Source organism: Exophiala viscosa (genome assembly GCF_022695815.1).
Source record: "Exophiala viscosa unplaced genomic scaffold EDD37scaffold_3, whole genome shotgun sequence".
Taxonomy (NCBI): Eukaryota; Fungi; Ascomycota; class Eurotiomycetes; order Chaetothyriales; family Herpotrichiellaceae; genus Exophiala; species Exophiala viscosa.
In genome coordinates this window covers 1,162,086-1,179,330 of record NW_026944355.1, presented here as the reverse complement: position 1 = coordinate 1,179,330, position 17,245 = coordinate 1,162,086, and the positions used below count along the sequence as shown (strand labels likewise).

Sequence of the window (17,245 nt, the reverse complement as noted above, 5' to 3'; positions counted from 1 at the left end):
CTCGCATTCTCCATCGTTTTGCCTCGAAAGCCTGTCCTCTCAAAGCTTGGTATTCCTCTCCAATGCGGTTCCTATGCGGATTCACTCGTCCGCATCGCTTTCATCACCATCTGAAAGCGACCCGGAGCCGTCCACGCTCTACGGGATCAACAGATACCCTGTGGCTATGGGGCTTTGTGGACGGGCGAGTGTTAGTAGGTGACTGTTCCAATATCGTCGGCAACCCCTCCGTCCGAACCGTTGGCGCAGGTTGCACATCCGCTGTGGTGTGTTGTGAACTCACTTCTTGGTGGTCTTGATCATGTTCCACTTGTGCACCCTACACACTGACTGCAAGGCATTCAGCCAACACCGATTCAAGTGCCGACGTGTCGTGCGAAGCAGCCCCCTCCCAACCATAGTTGTCACTGCTATCCACATCCATCGCATCCTCCACTTTCTCAACATGTCCGGTAGTGACAGCCTGCGGTGCCCCTGGAGAGGCATGCCACCCCTCGTAATCAAGTCCTGCCGAAGCGTTGGTGATTGCCCAGCCAATTAAGGGTGTCTGATCCCAGGGCAAAGGCCCAACCTGACTTGTGAGCTGCAAATCCGCCATACTAATGAGGTTTCTCGAATACGCTGCCTGAGCTTCGCAAGGCAACAAATCGTCGTCGCGCGTCTTTGAGAGTTTGCCAGCCTTGACCTCCTCCTCTTCTCTGGCAATCTTCTTGTTGTACGCAGATGTCAAGATGCCTCCACTGGCACTGTTCTCGTACCGCGGACCATTCGACCTGACGCGGTCAAAGACCTCGCTAATCATGCCCTTCAGATATGTCTCGGCCGCTATCCCCACATACTCGGCGCACTGAAGCGAGCACCCCGAGGCAACGGCTTCCTCGTAACATATCGGGACAATCCGCGCGTGTATCGTCGACGGGTCTGGAAACTCCAGCGTTTCGGAAAATAGTGGCTGTAGGTACCTCTTGCGGAATTCCAAATCCCAGTTGGTCTTTGTGATTCCCACGGCGGTCGTCGTGCTCGCAGTCTCCGGTGCCTTGATGCGCCCGGCCACGTAATAGTCCTCGTAAGGATTCTTTCTGGCCGCCGCCTCTTCTTCTGCCTTGTCATTCGAGACCGCCTTAAGCCTTCGTCGGTCTCGTGCAGGCAATGCCATCACTTCGGCCTTGAGCCTTTGTTCCCCTGCATCGCTTGTGACGGCCGGTTTCGAGGACGCAGCTAGCGTCGCTTTGTCTGTTGCAGCGCTGACCCATGCCGCCAATCCTGGCTCGGGTGGATCTTTCGTTGTATTGCACAGCACCGCTATGATTAAGGTATTATGCGCATGTTCGGTTTGTGGGGAGGTGTATATGAAGACATCGCAAAGGTCGCCAAACTCGCGTGCATTTAATTCTCCTGTTGCACATCGTTAGATATCGTGTTTCAACATGGGTTGCGTGTTGCGCATACCTCGTATGAACCTCGTCAGCGCATCGTAATATGTGTCCCAGTCATGTCCGATCAACAACTTCAGTTCGGAATACAAAGGTTCGAGGTCGACTCGGGGGTAATTATTCTGCGTCGTCTTTCCCGGCTTGGTCGCTGAACCAGGAGGCCCCTTGATGTTACTCGTAGTCGAGGTCACCGTATCGGAGCGTGCCAGTGCCGCAGGGTTGAACGTCTCTTCGAATGTGGCCATATTGGTGGATTCGGCCTTGTAGGATTCAGGGCGAGCGCCCACGCAGCGCAGGGCAGGTTGATTTCTTGCTCATCCAGGCAACGAGCTTTTCGTGACTGTTTATCGGCCCATGGTCATTCTAGAAATGAAGATGCGAACACGTATGTTTTGTGCGACACGTGGTGATGAGGCTGAAAGGAGTGTGGGGGAACGAGGTTGGAGTGTCGTTTGCCGGATTTGACGTTGAGCACAAACCCAACTTCGAGGGTGTGGTTACTCGTACAACAGAGTTACCTAGGTACGTGAATATCACCACCCCTTGTCCAGCTAATTACTATGATTTATATCTCGGTCACTCTCCCATAATTGCTGGCTTCTACAAGAAAGACAGTGCGAGAGCATGAACAAAGAGTGTGACGCTTGCGGTGGACATACAAAGAGGTCTGTATCAGTAAAGACGTCCGTCGTGTGACCTCCTTTCTCGCCCTCAGCTACACCAGAATCTAGGTATGCTTTGCGCCACTCGAACTTATCAAAGCATCATTAACGGATAGTAACCTAGCCGATAGGATATTTCCGCATGGAATCTACAACTCAAAGCCATCCTGCAGTTCCCAATCATACAAGAAACGCGCTTGCACACTCCGGCCTTTTAGACCTTGAACACCAACAACCACCGTCTCATTTGGCACCAAGTCCACGAAATTGTCCTCAAATGCAGCGTCATCGCCCGGATCAGTAAGCGGCACTGATAGCGTCACTCCCTTGGCTGGCGCGTTGGCACTGATTGACAACCTGTCGCCGGAGTCCGCGACATTGACTGTGATACGCAAGTCTGGAGACATGTGAAGCAGTCTCAGCGGCTCGGGCCAAGAGACCCAGCGCGCAAGTAGTACCGACGTCGTGGTGTCCTCCAGATAGGCAACAACAACAGTCTGGTCAGCATTCGGAATCTCGAGGCTCCCGATCTCTGTGGTCCGATTTGCCGCGAGTGTCAAACTGGGATGGTGCTGGACGTCGCCTGTCAGTGCAACCACAGACCCGGACACGATATCAAACGCCCGGAGCTTGAGCGTTACGTGCACATCCTTGATCATTCCATTAACGGCCCAGATGTCGAGTGAATGCTTCTCTGGCAGGTAACCGGTGGTGATATATGGAGGTTGCTTGGTGACGGTGCGTTCCATGCCGACCACCATGTTGGCCAACGCTCGCTTCGTGATGTAGTATGCAGGTTTGCGATGCAAGTCTACATCCACCAAGGCCCAGCTTGACCCAGGCCAGATGTCATTCAGCTGCCATACCAGCACACCAGCACAATTCTCTTCTCCGGGGCCACGAAATTCCCGCCTCCAGCAGTTATATGCATACTTCATCGCTTCAGCCTGCAGGAACTGGGTGCAGTATACAAAGTCTTGAAATGGATTCATACGAAAGCGAAAGTTTTCGCCGAAGTACATAGGGTAGCGACGCGCATGGCCGGGTCCCTTGTCGTGGATGTCAAAGGTTCGTGATAGAGAGTGCCTTTCAGAAGGGTCGGTGATGGCACGGTGAAGGGTGCGTATGGAGGGGCAAGACTCAAACCCAAATTCGCTGATGAAGCGGGACATGTATTCCTTGTAGTCCTGATATGGAGACAGCTTTCCGTGCCAGACTACAACGTGCCAGAATGGTCAGCTTTCGTTGTCGATAAAGACGGACGGACGGTGATGAAGTTCGACAGATGGTACTTACCATCCCAAACATGAGTATCACCGACCGTACGGTCGTTAGAAAATACTCCTCCGAACGGGCTGCTCTCCCAGTAGGGCACATCACCTCCAAGCTCCTTCACAAGACTCGGTTGCAGCCTCTCGTAAATTTCACGGGCAGGAAAGTCGGTCTGATCCCATGGTCCATCTTTGTCTTTTAAGTCTAGTTGCCAACCCCATCTCTCAGCGAGCATGTAGTCTTCATTGTTTCCGGCCCAGATTGCCAGGCTGGCATGATGGCCCACACGTTGGAGATGCTGCCGATCTTCGACCTCGACGTTGTCCATAAAGTCCTTGGAGGCAGGATAATTCCCGCAAGCAAAGAGAAAATCTTGCCAAACCAAGAGACCTTCCTCATCACAGATGTCGTAGAAATCGTTTGACTCGACTATCCCTCCACCCCATACCCGGATCATGGTCTGGTTGCCGCTCTTGGCCAGCTTCAGCCAGTCGAGGTATCGCTGATGGGTCATGAGTGGAAGCATGAAGTCACCCGGGATCCAGCACGATCCGCCTGCGAAGATGCGGATGTTATTCACCTCGAAGACGAAAGAAGTGCCTTCAGCATTCTTGAGGGGGTGCTGTAGAAGTCGGAGGCGGCGAATGCCGATACTTCGACTTGTAGCATCGCACTCGGCAAGCTTGACGGTGACCACGTAAAGTGGCTGTGCGCCATAGAGGTGAGGATACCAGAGTTGTGGATCAGATAGAGAAACTTTCGTATCAAGCCTTCCCTCGGCCACGTCCACGATGCGGTTCAGGATCTCGGTGCCGGTGGGATCACGCACTTCCACGGTGACTTGCTGGCCGTGGGCGAGATTCTCCACCGTCCCCTTGACAGAAAGCACACAAGTCTTCAAATCTGGCGCAGTCTCTTGACGAATCAAAAGACCGCCGATTCTCTGCTCGAAGGTTTCAAGATATATGGGTTTCCAAGGGCCACAAGTGTTTACTGATGGTCCCCAGTCCCAGCCCTGACCAGGTCAGCCGAAGTCTCCATGTCGATACCTACACGACTAATCATACCCAGTGGTATTGTGCTTTCCGTAGGAACAGTCGCTCTGGACCTCCGAAGTGAACATCTGTGTCATTGCCTTTGTAGCCAATGCGTGCTTTTTCTTCTCTCGCGAATGCAGGGGCGCTTCGGAAGCGGAGCTCCAGAATACTTGTCCCATCCACGCCTCTCAACGAATCAGTCACATCAATTCGATGTCGGACGTGCATGTTCTTGCTGGAAAGAATAATTTTCCCATTGAGATAGACATCGACCACAGTATCAAGGCCTTCAAAGACCAGGACGGCACGAGACTTCGTACTTGCGAAGTCGAGATGAGGCACCTCTGATGTTCGATACGTCCAGTCTGCGTCATTGACCCAGAGACAATTAAGTTCATTGTCGTCTATGTAAGGATCTGGAATAAGCTTGTGGTGCAGGAGGTCAACATGAGCAACAGTAGGAAACTGGGCCACGGGCAGAAAGGAAGAGGCTGTTGATCCGTTCAGAGTGCTGCCTTGCTTGAACTCCCAGCCACGATCGATGGGTATCTTCGTAACTGGTGCCATGTTTGGAATTCCCAGGTTCGACAGTACGAAGCATTAAATTCTCCCGAACGTCCTCCTTTTCGGCGCCATGTGGTGTCATATATGTCCACATGGCATGTTTAGACACATCTGCTTTAGTGGATGGAGTGTCAGTACCGACAACGCAACGCACCTTACCTTGTCAACATCCGTCCCGATGCGGTTGCGCTGCCCAGGAGGTCGACACGTCGAACGCAGTGCCTCATTGAATGTTGCCCAAACATGGCGAACTCTTGCGGATCAACAGCGGGGACGTGACCCCTCTCCCTCGGTTCCCAGCTTCACGAAGACCACAGCCGGTCACGGGGTCGCTTGGGAATTGATTGAGACGTAGACGAGGGTCGCTTCTGACTTCATTGAGACGTAAAGGAATAGGAGAGGATGCGACTCCATACTTGACCGGTCAAGTAGCGTAGTTGGATATGACACGTACTATAAGAAATGTACCTGTCCAGGTAAAAACTTGCCATGTTTCCATCACCGTCGTTATGGCTGGCATCGCGCTTCTTGGCGCCGGTATTTTCGCCACTGATGGTAATCTCGGCACATTCTCCGCAACTTCGTGGCTTTACTGATATCTGCGACAGAGCATCTCCCAGCTCTTGTGTCCAACAAGGCCAACTTGAAGGCCATTTATTCGCGCTCCAAGATCACTGCTGTGACACTTGTAGCAGAGGCGAAGAAGCTCGGTGTGAAAGATGTGGAACTCTACTCGGAGGATACAGCGCACCGCACTCTCGATGATCTGTTGAAGCGCGACGACATCGAGGCGGTGATCATTGTTCTACCAATCCTGGTCCAGCCGGACATCATCCGACGGTGTTTCGCCGCCGGCAAACATGTCTTATCAGAAAAGCCTGTCGCCAAAGACGTGCAAACTGCACGGAAGCTAATCGCCGACTACAAGAGTCAGTATGCCGACAAAGGAACCATCTTCAGCGTGGCAGAACAGTTCCGTTTCATGCCTGAGTTCGAGCTCGGCCGCAAATGGGTAGTCGAGGAGAAAGCAATAGGCGACATTAACCAGCTCCACCTCAAGATCTGGCGCAATCAAGCGCCTGGTGGGAAATACTACGAGAGCGAGTGGAGGAAGGTCCCGGAATACCAAGGCGGCTTCTTGTTGGACGGAGGTGTCCATCAGACCGCAACGTTGAGGTGGATCTCTGGACAAGAGGTTGTTGAGACGCGCGGCTTTGCACGCCAGGTCGTCCCTCACCTTCCTCCTCTCGACACAGTCAACGCTGGGATTTTGCTTAGCGGCGGAGGCACAGGAACGATTTCAATGTCGTTTGCCTCGGCGAAGCGTGCGACCGAGCTCACCATCATTGGAACTAAAGGCAGCTTTTTCCTAACCGATGGACCCGATGGCTATATTCTCACTCTGGACCTCATTTCTGGAGAAAAGAGGACAGAAATCCTCAAGACCAATGGTGTGCAGGTCGAGATCAAGGCGTTCTTAGAAGCTATTCAGTCAGGAACTGCACAGGCTCGATCAGGGCCGGAAGAAGCGTTGAACGACTTGGCAATAATCGAAAGCTTATGCTCCGGCGGTGGAAAGGTCGACTTGTACAAGACATGAAAGTATTCGAAGCATCAAGACTTTCGATGCTCAGCATGATTGCTTATGGTTGCAATGGCCTAGCTTCCTCAGTGGCTCGACCATGGACTGCCAGGAGTCTCCTCCCTGGCCCTTGCCATGGCACCATACAGTTGTCGACGTATGGCAAGTTGGCGCACGAACCCGGAGCTCGTCGTCAGTGAAAATGAGAGAATCAAGCCATTGTAAGAGTGGTTTCAAAGAATTACTCGGCCCGGAAATACTTGTGCACTGACCAATAAGTGTCGAGGCGGCATAAAGTTGCTGGATATATACCTAGCCCACAGCCTTTGCTGGTCTACTGTTTTGCAGTAATCATGTTGTTTGAAGCATGTATCAGTGTCTCCCATCTCTGATCTGCTCTGGTACAGACCACGGCCTTCCTTGTTGGGACACTTACACGATCACCTGATCGGCTAGCAGCGAAATGGGCTGCTTGACGAGGGTGGCTTTGACTTTCCGGGGAATGTGCGGGGTTGACATTCTGGCGAAACGATCTGATCTTGTTTGCGAGGATCATGCGTATATAAATCCCCTACAGCCATGCAGATGAGCAGTGAGACCCAGCAACTGGCTCTCACGCGTCCTCACCACCTTCATATGCTCCACAAGAAGTCACATTGCCATCATGGACGACTATCCAAAAATCGTGGAAAACCCTACCACTGTCCACAATGAGGGCCCTATAGAGGACATCACGCAGAGCCGCATGACAGAATCGCGCATGCAAGCGGCCTTGCTCAGGGAAAACCCTCGCGTCTTTCGAAAGAGTTTTCTGAAGCTGTATGGCTGCCTTTTCGTCGGATACCTATGCTCGGCCACTAACGGTTTCGACTCCAATACTTTTGGTAAGTTGCGCCAAATGCTGAACAATCTATCTCCTAACTATGGCTTTAGGCGGCTTGTCTGCCATTCCGGCGTTCAAAAAGTACTTTGGCATCACCACGAGCAACCAGGGTCTTGTCGCCGCGCTCTACGTTATCGGAAACATCGCCGGGTCATTCTTCGCTGGACCGTGCTCAGACCGCTATGGTCGTCGCGTGGGAATGGCTACAGGGTCCGTCATCTGTATCATTGGTGCCATTCTTCAGACTGCAGGCACAAATCTCTCCATGCTGATGGGTGGCCGCTTCATCCTCGGAATGGGAGCGGTACTCGTTCAGACCGCTGGCCCGAGTTATGTGGTGGAGATGTCTTATCCCAAATATCGGGCGCAGCTTACTGGGGCTTATCAAGCGTTCTTCTTCATGTAAGAAGGACCAAGGTGGTAGATGCAAGAGCTGACTGGTGGACAGGGGCACAATAATCTCGACATGGCTGGAATATGGCCTGAACCATGCCCACACATCTTTGTCCTACCCATGGCGGCTTCCCCTTGCTATCCAGGGCCTTCCCTCAGTTTTCATTCTGTGTTTCATCTCGTTCATCCCCGAAAGTCCTCGATGGTAAGACATTTTTTGTGCCGTGAACCACTAGCGTCACAGACTTACAATCTCAGGTACGTCAGTCAAGGACGACTTGCCGATGCGAAAGCGGTGCTTGTCAAGTACCACGGAGACGGAGACCCAGATGCCTTGGTCGCAAAACTCGAACTACAAGAGATGCAAGAAGTTATTCAGCTGGATGGATCAGACAAGAGATGGTGGGACTTCAGACAGCTCTTCAACACCCGCGAAGCACGATACCGGACCTTCCTGGTCACTTGTATCGCTTGGTTTGGTGAACTGGATTTACCGCCTACGAGTTACTATTTTCCCTTGATGGGTATGTTGGACATCCTGCGTTGGTTGCGGTGGCTGACATGTTGGACAGTCAAGACAGTCGGTATCACCAGCGTTTCTACACAGCTGCTCCTCAACGCTATCCAGACGCCAGTCATGGCAGCTGCAGCATTCTGCGGAATCAACACCATGCACAAATTCGGCAGGCGAAATCTTCTCATGTTTTCTAGCACTGGAATGGCGATCTCCATGGCCATTATCACGGCGTGCACAGCAAGACAAGCCCATCACCCAGCCGTCGGAGGGACAGGCATTGCGTTCCTCTACATCTTTTTGATCTTCTTCGCATTCGCATGGGTATGTCTGCTCCATTCATTGACTAATAGTATACTGATTCTGCTCAGACCCCGATGCAGTCGCTCTATCCTGTCGAGGTTCTCGCATACAATTCGCGAGCAAAGGGCATGGCGTACTTGGCTTTCATGAGCAACGCGGTCAAGGTGATGAACACTTATGTTCCGCCTATTGCTATAGCCAACTCTGGCTGGAAGTACTACTTGCTCTATGTGATCTGGGACGCCTTTGGAGTTGTTGTTATCTACTTCTTCTTCGTCGAGACCCGAGGTTGGAGTTTGGAGGAGATTGAGCAGCTCTTCCGAAGTAAGAACCCTGTCAAGTCGAGCCTGGAGAAGAAAGTCATCAGCGTGGCGTATGATGGCAAGATCACGGATGTCACAGACATCGACGGTGGTCATGCTTGAGGATGGAAGGACAGAACGGTAATTAGTATATGAGCTGGTCTACTTGTATATTGTACAGACCAATGCGGCAAGTTTTCTAACATTGATTCTACTCGCATCTTCAATGCCCTGTGAGGTGCGGCGCACTATCTATCTACCTGGGCGCCGAAGTACATACATATGGACTGCGAGCAACGATGACCCGCACCGAGGAAGCATTGCCAATGTGGTCCCGTGATTGTCCCTCGTACGAAAGCGGAGTTTCTACCACGTGGAGTCGACTCTTCGACCTTCCGTCCTCTCCCTCACTTCACTTAGTAACCGCGGTACACTTCAGCGACATCAGACACCATCAATTTATATTGACTTTGAGATGCGCGCCCGGCCAATTGTTGGTGAGAGACGCTCTAGTGTTGCAGGGGGTTCACTTGTGTGATCGCAAGATCGGAAGATGGCACATCCTGCCCAGGAGATCTACCAGCGCGTCAAGACAGGTGAGTAAGCACTCTGATATTGCCCTCCATTGACTAATATCGCTTCTTCTCTACAGGCTGGTATGTTGAATGTAATGCGCTGGGCATGTGTTACAACTGACGGAAAGAAGCTTTACCTGTCGGAAGCGCCATATCAAGTGTAGGCTTTCAGTGGAAGACGGGCACACGAGACGCAGTGACTAACCGGGAAGAAGGCGACGAGAAAAAGCCCGAATGTCGAAATTGTGAAATCGGCCTGCGGGAGTGTCAATATGACTCTGTCGCAGATACCGCTCTCCAACTCGGCAATGTTGACAGCAAGTTCCGATTCTCAGCGGAACATGTCTGGTTGGAAACCCCGGCAAAGGGTATGTCTTCTGCATCCAATCCGCGCAACGGGTACTGACTCAATCCGTGCTGTAGTGACCTTTGTGCATTCTGTGGATGTTGAATTCAACGACAAGAGTGGCGCCTCAACAGTTTCCACACTGGGACTGGAGGCTTCTGCCATTGCAAGTTCTTGGGAAGGAGTCCAAGAGGGTTGGTAGACCGAGTGTGCTCTGGGACATGACTTCTCTAATCCATACATAAGCAGAGGCCACACCAGCCAGCATGACCGAGATCCTTCAAGATGACAACACGCAGATATTGACCCCTGGGGCGATAGACTTCACATCTCCGCATTCAATCGGAAGCGGCATCAGCACTGAATCTGCTGACCCAGTCAAATCGCTCATGGTGCTGAAAATGTCGAACTCTTCTTTGTACACCCATAGCACGACCATAAGCAATCCTCGTACAGCCCGTCTGTTGCAAAACTACGTCACCAACCTGGCATGTTGGGTGGGTGGCTATTGCCAAACAAAATTTCGCACAAGTGGTCTGACTGTGACCAGCTCGACGTCAACGACCCTCAACGCCAGTTCGAGACATTCGTCCCGTATCTTGCGTTGAGCTGTCCGATCCTCCTGCATGCCATACTAGCATTCTCGGCGTGTCATCTGAGTCGGCTCGACGGGTCATGCGACAATCCCATCGCTGAGGACTACCACGACCTGTGTGTCCAGCGCCTGATAGCTGCGCTGGCAGACCCTTCTACCACTCTTGACAATGTGCTGCCTATATCTACGGTTGTGCTGCGCATGTACGAGATGATGATCTACGACACCGACCATCAGCGACATCTGCGCGGCTGCTCTGCGCTCTTCCAACACAATCGCAGAAATATTGGCTATCGAGCCTTGAAACGGACTGCATTCTGGACATATTTCAGAGAGGAGATCATGGTTGCGCTTTCCACGCGAAAACCAACCACGATACGCCCAAGCAACTGGAAGATCGATATTACTTGGTCGGGAGACACTGATTTTGTGAAAACAGAGAAGATGACAATGCTTACGGCCGAGATCGTTGACCATTGCTTTAGCGAGGATGTTGAAGGCAACCCCGACTATGTCAGACGTTGGGATGAACTTCAAAGCGAAACTGATGCGTGGAAAGAATCCTTACCTGAGACATTCAATCCTCTGTACGTTGTCGAGGGTCATAGACCATTCCCTGAGATGACTTACGCATGCACCTGGCACAGTGAGTTGATCTGTCTCTCCATGAATTCTTGACGGCGCTGAACAAATCTGAAGTGATTGCGATGCAATTCTATCATCTCGTCAAAGTACTTCTTGCCTTTCATAATCCACATCGTCCCGGTGGGATGGAAATCTTACAGTTTCTCAGAAACATTGAGGTGGGCTAGTTCTGAGATTGGATTGATCAGTGTTGCCCTGTTAAATGTGCGCAGGCTGAAACAAGAAGCCATACGCTGCCGTTATGTGGTATGATCCAAACCCTTGACGACCGATATCCGGGTGCTTTGGTGAATGCCGTACAGCCTCTCATGATATGTGAGGTTTGATGATACACCCAACTACCCAGTCCACTGACATTGCAAAGGTGGACAGAGCTTGAAAACACCTGAAGAGCAGGAAGAACTCGTTCGGATATTGGAGCGAATCGAACGGGTCACAACGCTATCCACCTCGCAAGGCGTACAGTCTCTGCGAGGGGCATGGGGATCAAGAACATAAGTATAAGTCAGGATCGTTTAGAGCGCATCATATGTGGCTCGTGACGCTGCTACCTAACAAGGCTGCATCACATCACTCGCACCAAAAAGAAAGGGGAAGCCACTTGTGAGAAGATCATACTTGTCGCGTCAGCCTCGTGAACATTCAATCATCTAGCTTGGTGGCCGTCAGTCGTAGCCCGTCGAGCACCATGTCTAAGCTATCTTGACTTTCCACTTTTTCACCGTAGCATCCGCACCAGTGCTGTAAACCGTGTCTCCCAACCAGACAACGCCATTGACGCCTTCCTTGTGTGCATTCGTCTCCTTGACTCTCTTTCCAGGTTCTTTGAGACTCCACGCAAACAGATTGGTATCCAGACTGCCCGAGACGGCGCCAGTACCTTCTGGATTCCACGCAATAGAGGTGATCTTGGCTGTATGTGCGCTCCATCGATCCGTGACTAAGTCCAAGGACGAAGATCCTGTGAGCAGGCCAGTTACGCCCGTGCTGATCTTGTAGACGTAAATCTTACCGGCCGCAGTGCCAACTGCGACCATCGATCCGTCATGAGAGAAAGATATGGCGGTCAAGGGCGTGGCGGAGACTTGCTCGACCACTGCAGTTTGTTTCGGTGCTTTTCCTGGCGTCACGGAGAACAGCCTCAGACTGGAATCCTGCGAGCCGATTGCGACTGTGCTGCCAGTGGACGCCAACGATGTTGGGGTTGATTTTAAGGGTAGTTCGCCGTCCTCTTCGCCGTCGCTGTAGACGATGACGCTCTCTAGTTGAGCGACCACGAGGAGGCCGTCCGACGTGCACGTCAGTGCTTTTGGTTGTGATGACAATATCGTAGGTTTGCCGGTGAATGTCTTTGCTCCGGCGTCAACCGTTCTCAACGAGTCGTCCCAGCCGACGGAGTAGACTTGGGGATGCTTGCTTGCAGAAGTCGTTGCGAGTCCTGAAATGATATTGGTGTGTCCATCGCCCTCGATGGTGTCGGCGATTCCGGTCGCGACGTCCCACACGCACACTCGACCTTCGGAACTGCCTGTCCACAGCGTTGCACTTTCGGTATCAGCCCTTCCAGGCAGGGAGGTGAGTGCAGTAACGTTCTTCTGATGGCCTGAAATGATTTTGGTCGGTTTGCTGGAATTCGTGTGCAAGTAGTTGAGGTCTCCACTGAGGGACAACGAGATGATCAGACCGTCCGACCTGCCTGCAGGCCAGACAACGCCGACTTGCTGGTCTGACACGGCAGCAACGTCACCGAAGGACCACCTATGCGTGACCTTGCCGGCTTCGACGTCCCATGTCTTCACGGTCCGATCGGCTGAGCATGTCACGAAACTCTGCGAGTCCTTGGACCAAGATACCCCGAAAATGCTGCCTTGGTGGCCTTCTGCGCTGTCCGCGATCTCCGTCTTGGGTTCTCCTGTCTTGCCGTCGTAGAGGTATATCTTCCTGTCGCCGCCCACGCTGAGCAGGTGACTTCCATCTGGAGAGAAAGCCACGCCGTATATGAAGTTGCTATGGCTACCTCGACCGGGAATACCATTGAATTTGAAGGGTGCTCCATGATAGAACACGAGACTCTTGTCATCTCCTGCCGTTGCCGCTCTCAGTGGTCTTTGCTGTCTTATACTGACTGCTTGGACTTGTGCAGAGTGTCCGCTTATTTCACCCACTGTGTTGCCTGAATCCGCTGTGACACAGTGCCCGTAGCGTTGTTTCCCGTCGCCCACCGCGATGATACGCTGGCTGTCACCGTCCCATGCAATGTCGTTTATTCGCCCAGATATGATGGGATATTCTCCCTTTGTTACTCCTGATCCGTTTGCTGAGCAGTCCCAGACCTTGACAATGCCCGAGGCGTCGCCGGACGCGCAGTAGAAGCCGGAAGGCGCAAATCTTGCGACTGTGGTTGCAGCTGTGTGTTGTGTGTATTGGCTCGATATGGCTGGGTTATCGATCGACCGTATGAATATTGATTTGTTGGATGCGTAGGCTATGCGTTCGCCTTTGGAATCAGCAGACAGGGGGGTGGGCTGTCCTCTGGTGGTGGTGGGTAGAGCAGCATATATGCCATCTGTAGTAAAGTGAGCTTTAGGTCACGACTTAGAAATGTGGTACCGACCTGCTGTTATCGACATCTTCTCGCATAGGGAGAGTGTCGTTAGTGCAGGCTAAAAGGACAGTCTGGCCGGGTTTGTGTAGAACAATGTCAATGAAGTTCGCACGTGGAACCCAGCGTGTCTGAACTCCGCTGCTGACGAGGCTGCGTCACATCAACTCTTCGTGGGGGCCTTAGCAACCATACGGTAATAACATTGCTGCCTACAGGAGTTACGTGGTGGTCTATTGTAGCATGGCTACCTAAGTCCAGCCAAAAGTGATCTAAGTGATCTTGTCTGCACCTTCCACCAGGGCTGCCATGAGCAGGCAAGCCCATTGTATCCTCGTAGTGGTCACGAAGACCTTCAACACCTGTAGTCTTACAATTGTTCAAGAGAGCCACATCAATGCTCTCTCAGAGCACGCAAATATCTGCGAGCATGATTGCCATTGACCATCCTAGGCCTGCGCTGCCAACACCTTCCCTTCGGACCAGGGTCGCAGTATCAGCGCGGAGGGGCTGCAGTCGGGGTCTCTCGTGGCAGTTCTGTCATGATTATCGCTTTGAAGCACTCGACGGTGCTCTGATGTGTCCGACACTCTCCTGCCAGGCGGCCCTTATGTTGTCGTTCAATGTCCAAGTCCTCTTTATCATCTGTATCCCAGCTTTTGGAGTTCCGAATCTTTCTTGAGAATCTCCGGATGTTTGTGTACACTGGGCATAAGACCGAGTGCGATCGCTCTTCGGATCGCCTTTGAGATTTTCCTTTGGTTGACAGGCCGTAGACCAGTAGATTTGGAATGTCGGATACGTCCCATTTCGGTCATATATTCGGACATGATTGAAAAGTTCTGATCAGACGTTAACGAATGGTTGCCAAGTCAGAGGGACGCTATGCACCAACCTTATACAGAGAGAGGGGATTAATAGATAGCGCATCGAAGGGATCTGTCGTAGGTCGATGTCGCTTTTTCCATTTGCGAGCTTCGGCACCACTCAAATCATGAGGCGCATAAACATCGCCTGCTCTCCAATTCCGCGACAAATTCCGTGACAGCGCAAATCTCTCCTCCTCCTTTTGAGTTTCGTTTCTCACCCTTTCGAGGTGCGTGCTAGCAGCTGCTGTTCGCTTGAACGTCTCTGGGTACAGTCAGCCGGCACTTGACAGCAGTACAAATGACTGAGTACATACGGGTGAGGGATGAAGCCTGCGCCGTCGCGTTTGCCCTAGATAGCTGCAGGCCCAGGCGAGAACCGAGCTTGTACGACATGAGGACCATCCCTCGCAAAGGGTGCAGTGCCTGATTACTCCGTGTACGGAAGGTAATTGCAACAATGGTGATAATGCAAGGCCAACTCGAAAAGATGTCGCATCTCGCTAAGCAAGAATTGTCAAGGAGTCTCTCGGATGCTGCCGAGGTGAGGCCGGCGACAGGCCCCTAGGCCTGTTTAATGCACCTTACTAAGCGTTAATTGCATCCTTGATTGACGTTGCTGAGACCGTGCTTCTTCATCCTACGGTTTCAGGGTTTTCAAGTTTCTGTATGCTGGGTGAGTACGAGAGGCTCCTTCAATGGAAATTCGCTGCCTGTCGGATAGATTCCAATACGCATGATGGACATTTGTGGTATTAATCAAGTGTAGGGAAGTCTCGATATACGAAGAGAACAACTATTTCTACCATCATACCCTTTGGTTGGCTGGCTCTTCCATCTCATAACCTTCCTTCCCGTGGTCAACAATCTTGGCTCGACATATATACTGGATGCCGAATACTCCCAGCCAGTAATTACCCTGAGGGTAGTCGGGTGCAATCTGATATAACAGATCGCTTTCCCAACTGATGTTGTTGTACACGTTCATGATGCAAACGACTATACTCAGGATCCAGACAACCAGCCAAATGATCCAGTATGCTGGACTCGAAGCTTTGGAACGAAAGCGATATGCGACAGCCCAGGTAACCATGCCAATAAGTGCAATAGGCTTGGCCAGTCAGTAAGCGCGATAAGATGGGATACTGCAATACTCACAGCACAGAGTCTTTCGAATCTACAGGCGAGATTGAGATAGGCTCTCCGATCCGCAACCGTGTTGCGCGGTGCCGTCGCCATCAACCAGCACGTCTGGATGAAAGCCATGCTGCTACACATCAGCCATCCGGAATGCCTCGGGATCGTTGCAGCGTCTTACCTGTACATGGCGAGAAATGGCGTGACTGTGGCGATAAAATAATGACTTTGTCCTCCATAGAGCGATCCCAGACACGCAGACGTTATCGCCAGGGCCCATGCCGGGATGGCGAAGAGGTAAAAAACCAGGTACTCTTGGTTCCTTCGGAGCGGACCTCCGGTTTTGAAAGGTAAGGCTGTTGGTTCATCCTCGCCTGCGTACTCAATGGGTGGCGCCATGATAGAATTGAGAACGATATTGTGATTTTGGATGCGCTTCCGTCCAGAAGATTAAAGAAGGAGACGTGAAAGTGATACAGAGATGAGGTTACAACGGGAGAAGAATCAAACAAGGAAAGCGCCGGCTAAGGCAGGTTAGTAAGCCTACTAAGCACCTGAAACTTGGTGGACAGGAAATTGTTTGCAGCGTTTGTCCAGCCCCCAGCCTGACCAGCCTCCTCCACTCACGCAAGGCTGCCAATAGTGCCTAAATAAATTGCCCGCAACAGTCGGGGCGATCATCCGCACGGGCATCCGTGGCCCGGGCTTTTGAGGAGAAAACATGCAGAGGGATCATGTCAATAATGTGGTCAAGCTCTTTGATCGTTGGAAGCTAGGAGCTGCATGGAGAGAAGCAGCTTTGGGCGGTCAGTCGACGGGCATCTCAGTTCTGGGTGATCTGCAAACGAATGCACGAAGCTGACCTCATATTTGCTCGAATTGCAGGGCGACATAAGTGGGAAGTGGAGTGCATTGGACATTCAATCCCGAACCCCCATCGATCATGCCAGACTCAACTTCACTTGGAAATTCTCCCCTGATGTTCCGACCACACGTTCCGGATGCCATCACCAGTCAGGCAGCGGAAGGAAACCCGAAAGTTGATATACACAATCAAGCTGTCAACCAACATCCACCTTTCGAAGATGGCGTGAGGCTGACCGAAACATTTGCGATGTGATGTCATTGTGTTTCCAACGGTTTCTGTAAGGCAGGTCATCTTCAACATCTCTTCGACTTTTTCATTTCTCTACTACGACAATCACGCACTCGGAGTGGTCCGGATACACAAGAGCGGCAATCCTTCAAGCGAGTACCTCACCTGACCACAATAGCGTCAAGAAATCATGCAACTATAGTATAATCCTCTACGGAAAGTCACAGCCTAATAATTAGCTGGACCCTGTCCCTTGCGAGCCTTGCGCGATATCTATTTGCCCATCTATGTCTCTTGCGCCCAATACGGTATACTGACTTGCAGGGAATCCGAAAATCCCGTACGCCCAGACGCGGGACCAGGCTCCCGCGGAACAACGGGTTGGAACGTTGTCAATTTTTCCCTTAGGCAGCATGCTTGTCGCAACATCACTGGCGC

General features: G+C 51.9%; 8 protein-coding genes across 8 annotated transcripts; 3 read left to right on the top strand and 5 right to left on the bottom strand.

Moving 5' to 3' along the window:
- Nucleotides 1-319: 319 nt before the first annotated feature.
- EDD37DRAFT_656963 (transcriptional coactivator HFI1/ADA1) lies at nucleotides 320-1,678 on the bottom strand (the record flags this gene model as incomplete). The annotated part of the gene is made up of 2 exons (XM_062818868.1): nucleotides 320-1,395; nucleotides 1,450-1,678. The coding sequence occupies 2 exons, from the start codon at nucleotides 1,676-1,678 to the stop codon at nucleotides 320-322; spliced, it is 1,305 nt and encodes a 434-aa protein (XP_062671888.1).
- A 181-nt stretch (nucleotides 1,679-1,859) lies between these two features.
- EDD37DRAFT_626111 (glycoside hydrolase family 2 protein) lies at nucleotides 1,860-5,426 on the bottom strand. Its single transcript, XM_062816281.1, has 4 exons — nucleotides 4,435-5,426; nucleotides 3,392-4,382; nucleotides 2,228-3,311; nucleotides 1,860-2,165 (listed from the first exon to the last, which is right to left on the bottom strand). The coding sequence occupies exons 1-3, from the start codon at nucleotides 4,969-4,971 to the stop codon at nucleotides 2,245-2,247; spliced, it is 2,595 nt and encodes an 864-aa protein (XP_062671887.1). The 5' UTR covers nucleotides 4,972-5,426; the 3' UTR covers nucleotides 1,860-2,165; nucleotides 2,228-2,244.
- Nucleotides 5,427-5,477: 51 nt separating this feature from the next.
- On the top strand, nucleotides 5,478-6,568 carry EDD37DRAFT_607579 (uncharacterized protein; the record flags this gene model as incomplete). Its single annotated transcript, XM_062814981.1, has 2 exons — nucleotides 5,478-5,523; nucleotides 5,577-6,568. The coding sequence occupies 2 exons, from the start codon at nucleotides 5,478-5,480 to the stop codon at nucleotides 6,566-6,568; spliced, it is 1,038 nt and encodes a 345-aa protein (XP_062671886.1).
- Nucleotides 6,569-7,295: 727 nt separating this feature from the next.
- On the top strand, nucleotides 7,296-9,068 carry EDD37DRAFT_561439 (general substrate transporter; the record flags this gene model as incomplete). The annotated part of the gene is made up of 6 exons (XM_062813879.1): nucleotides 7,296-7,434; nucleotides 7,484-7,835; nucleotides 7,882-8,031; nucleotides 8,085-8,350; nucleotides 8,399-8,664; nucleotides 8,712-9,068. The coding sequence occupies 6 exons, from the start codon at nucleotides 7,296-7,298 to the stop codon at nucleotides 9,066-9,068; spliced, it is 1,530 nt and encodes a 509-aa protein (XP_062671885.1).
- A 262-nt stretch (nucleotides 9,069-9,330) lies between these two features.
- Nucleotides 9,331-11,676, top strand: EDD37DRAFT_326392 (fungal-specific transcription factor domain-containing protein). The gene is made up of 10 exons (XM_062811507.1): nucleotides 9,331-9,541; nucleotides 9,598-9,601; nucleotides 9,652-9,680; nucleotides 9,736-9,888; nucleotides 9,944-10,060; nucleotides 10,113-10,363; nucleotides 10,417-11,107; nucleotides 11,161-11,264; nucleotides 11,319-11,421; nucleotides 11,471-11,676. The coding sequence occupies exons 1-10, from the start codon at nucleotides 9,499-9,501 to the stop codon at nucleotides 11,602-11,604; spliced, it is 1,629 nt and encodes a 542-aa protein (XP_062671884.1). The 5' UTR covers nucleotides 9,331-9,498; the 3' UTR covers nucleotides 11,605-11,676.
- Nucleotides 11,469-13,852, bottom strand: EDD37DRAFT_325536 (quinon protein alcohol dehydrogenase-like superfamily). Its single transcript, XM_062811505.1, has 2 exons — nucleotides 13,721-13,852; nucleotides 11,469-13,672 (listed from the first exon to the last, which is right to left on the bottom strand). Exons 1-2 carry the CDS (start codon nucleotides 13,734-13,736, stop codon nucleotides 11,799-11,801), a joined length of 1,890 nt encoding a protein of 629 aa, XP_062671883.1. The 5' UTR covers nucleotides 13,737-13,852; the 3' UTR covers nucleotides 11,469-11,798.
- A 497-nt stretch (nucleotides 13,853-14,349) lies between these two features.
- Nucleotides 14,350-14,970, bottom strand: EDD37DRAFT_648443 (ribosomal protein S18; the record flags this gene model as incomplete). The annotated part of the gene is made up of 3 exons (XM_062818012.1): nucleotides 14,350-14,550; nucleotides 14,604-14,839; nucleotides 14,892-14,970. 3 exons carry the CDS (start codon nucleotides 14,968-14,970, stop codon nucleotides 14,350-14,352), a joined length of 516 nt encoding a protein of 171 aa, XP_062671882.1.
- Nucleotides 14,971-15,228: 258 nt separating this feature from the next.
- Nucleotides 15,229-16,389, bottom strand: EDD37DRAFT_325534 (uncharacterized protein). Its single transcript, XM_062811504.1, has 3 exons — nucleotides 15,893-16,389; nucleotides 15,733-15,841; nucleotides 15,229-15,685 (listed from the first exon to the last, which is right to left on the bottom strand). Exons 1-3 carry the CDS (start codon nucleotides 16,108-16,110, stop codon nucleotides 15,383-15,385), a joined length of 630 nt encoding a protein of 209 aa, XP_062671881.1. The 5' UTR covers nucleotides 16,111-16,389; the 3' UTR covers nucleotides 15,229-15,382.
- Between the last annotated feature and the right edge of the window lie 856 nt (nucleotides 16,390-17,245).

Bases quoted from the DNA above. Each gene is read 5' to 3' on its own strand.
- EDD37DRAFT_626111 (XM_062816281.1), bottom strand. From the start codon at position 4,971: ATGGCACCAGTTACGAAGATACCCATCGATCGTGGCTGGGAGTTCAAG. The intron at 4,383-4,434 runs GTATGATTAGTC...TGACCTGGTCAG, and splicing joins GGAAAGCACAATACCACTGG to GGCTGGGACTGGGGACCATC. The intron at 3,312-3,391 runs GTAAGTACCATC...GGCACGTTGTAG, and splicing joins TGATACTCATGTTTGGGATG to TCTGGCACGGAAAGCTGTCT.
- EDD37DRAFT_326392 (XM_062811507.1), top strand. From the start codon at position 9,499: ATGGCACATCCTGCCCAGGAGATCTACCAGCGCGTCAAGACAG. The intron at 9,681-9,735 runs GTAGGCTTTCAG...ACCGGGAAGAAG, and splicing joins TCGGAAGCGCCATATCAAGT to GCGACGAGAAAAAGCCCGAA. The intron at 11,265-11,318 runs GTGGGCTAGTTC...AAATGTGCGCAG, and splicing joins AGTTTCTCAGAAACATTGAG to GCTGAAACAAGAAGCCATAC.
- EDD37DRAFT_325534 (XM_062811504.1), bottom strand. From the start codon at position 16,110: ATGGCGCCACCCATTGAGTACGCAGGCGAGGATGAACCAACAGCCTTA. The intron at 15,842-15,892 runs GTAAGACGCTGC...GATGTGTAGCAG, and splicing joins CCATTTCTCGCCATGTACAG to CATGGCTTTCATCCAGACGT. The intron at 15,686-15,732 runs GTGAGTATTGCA...TGACTGGCCAAG, and splicing joins GATTCGAAAGACTCTGTGCT to CCTATTGCACTTATTGGCAT.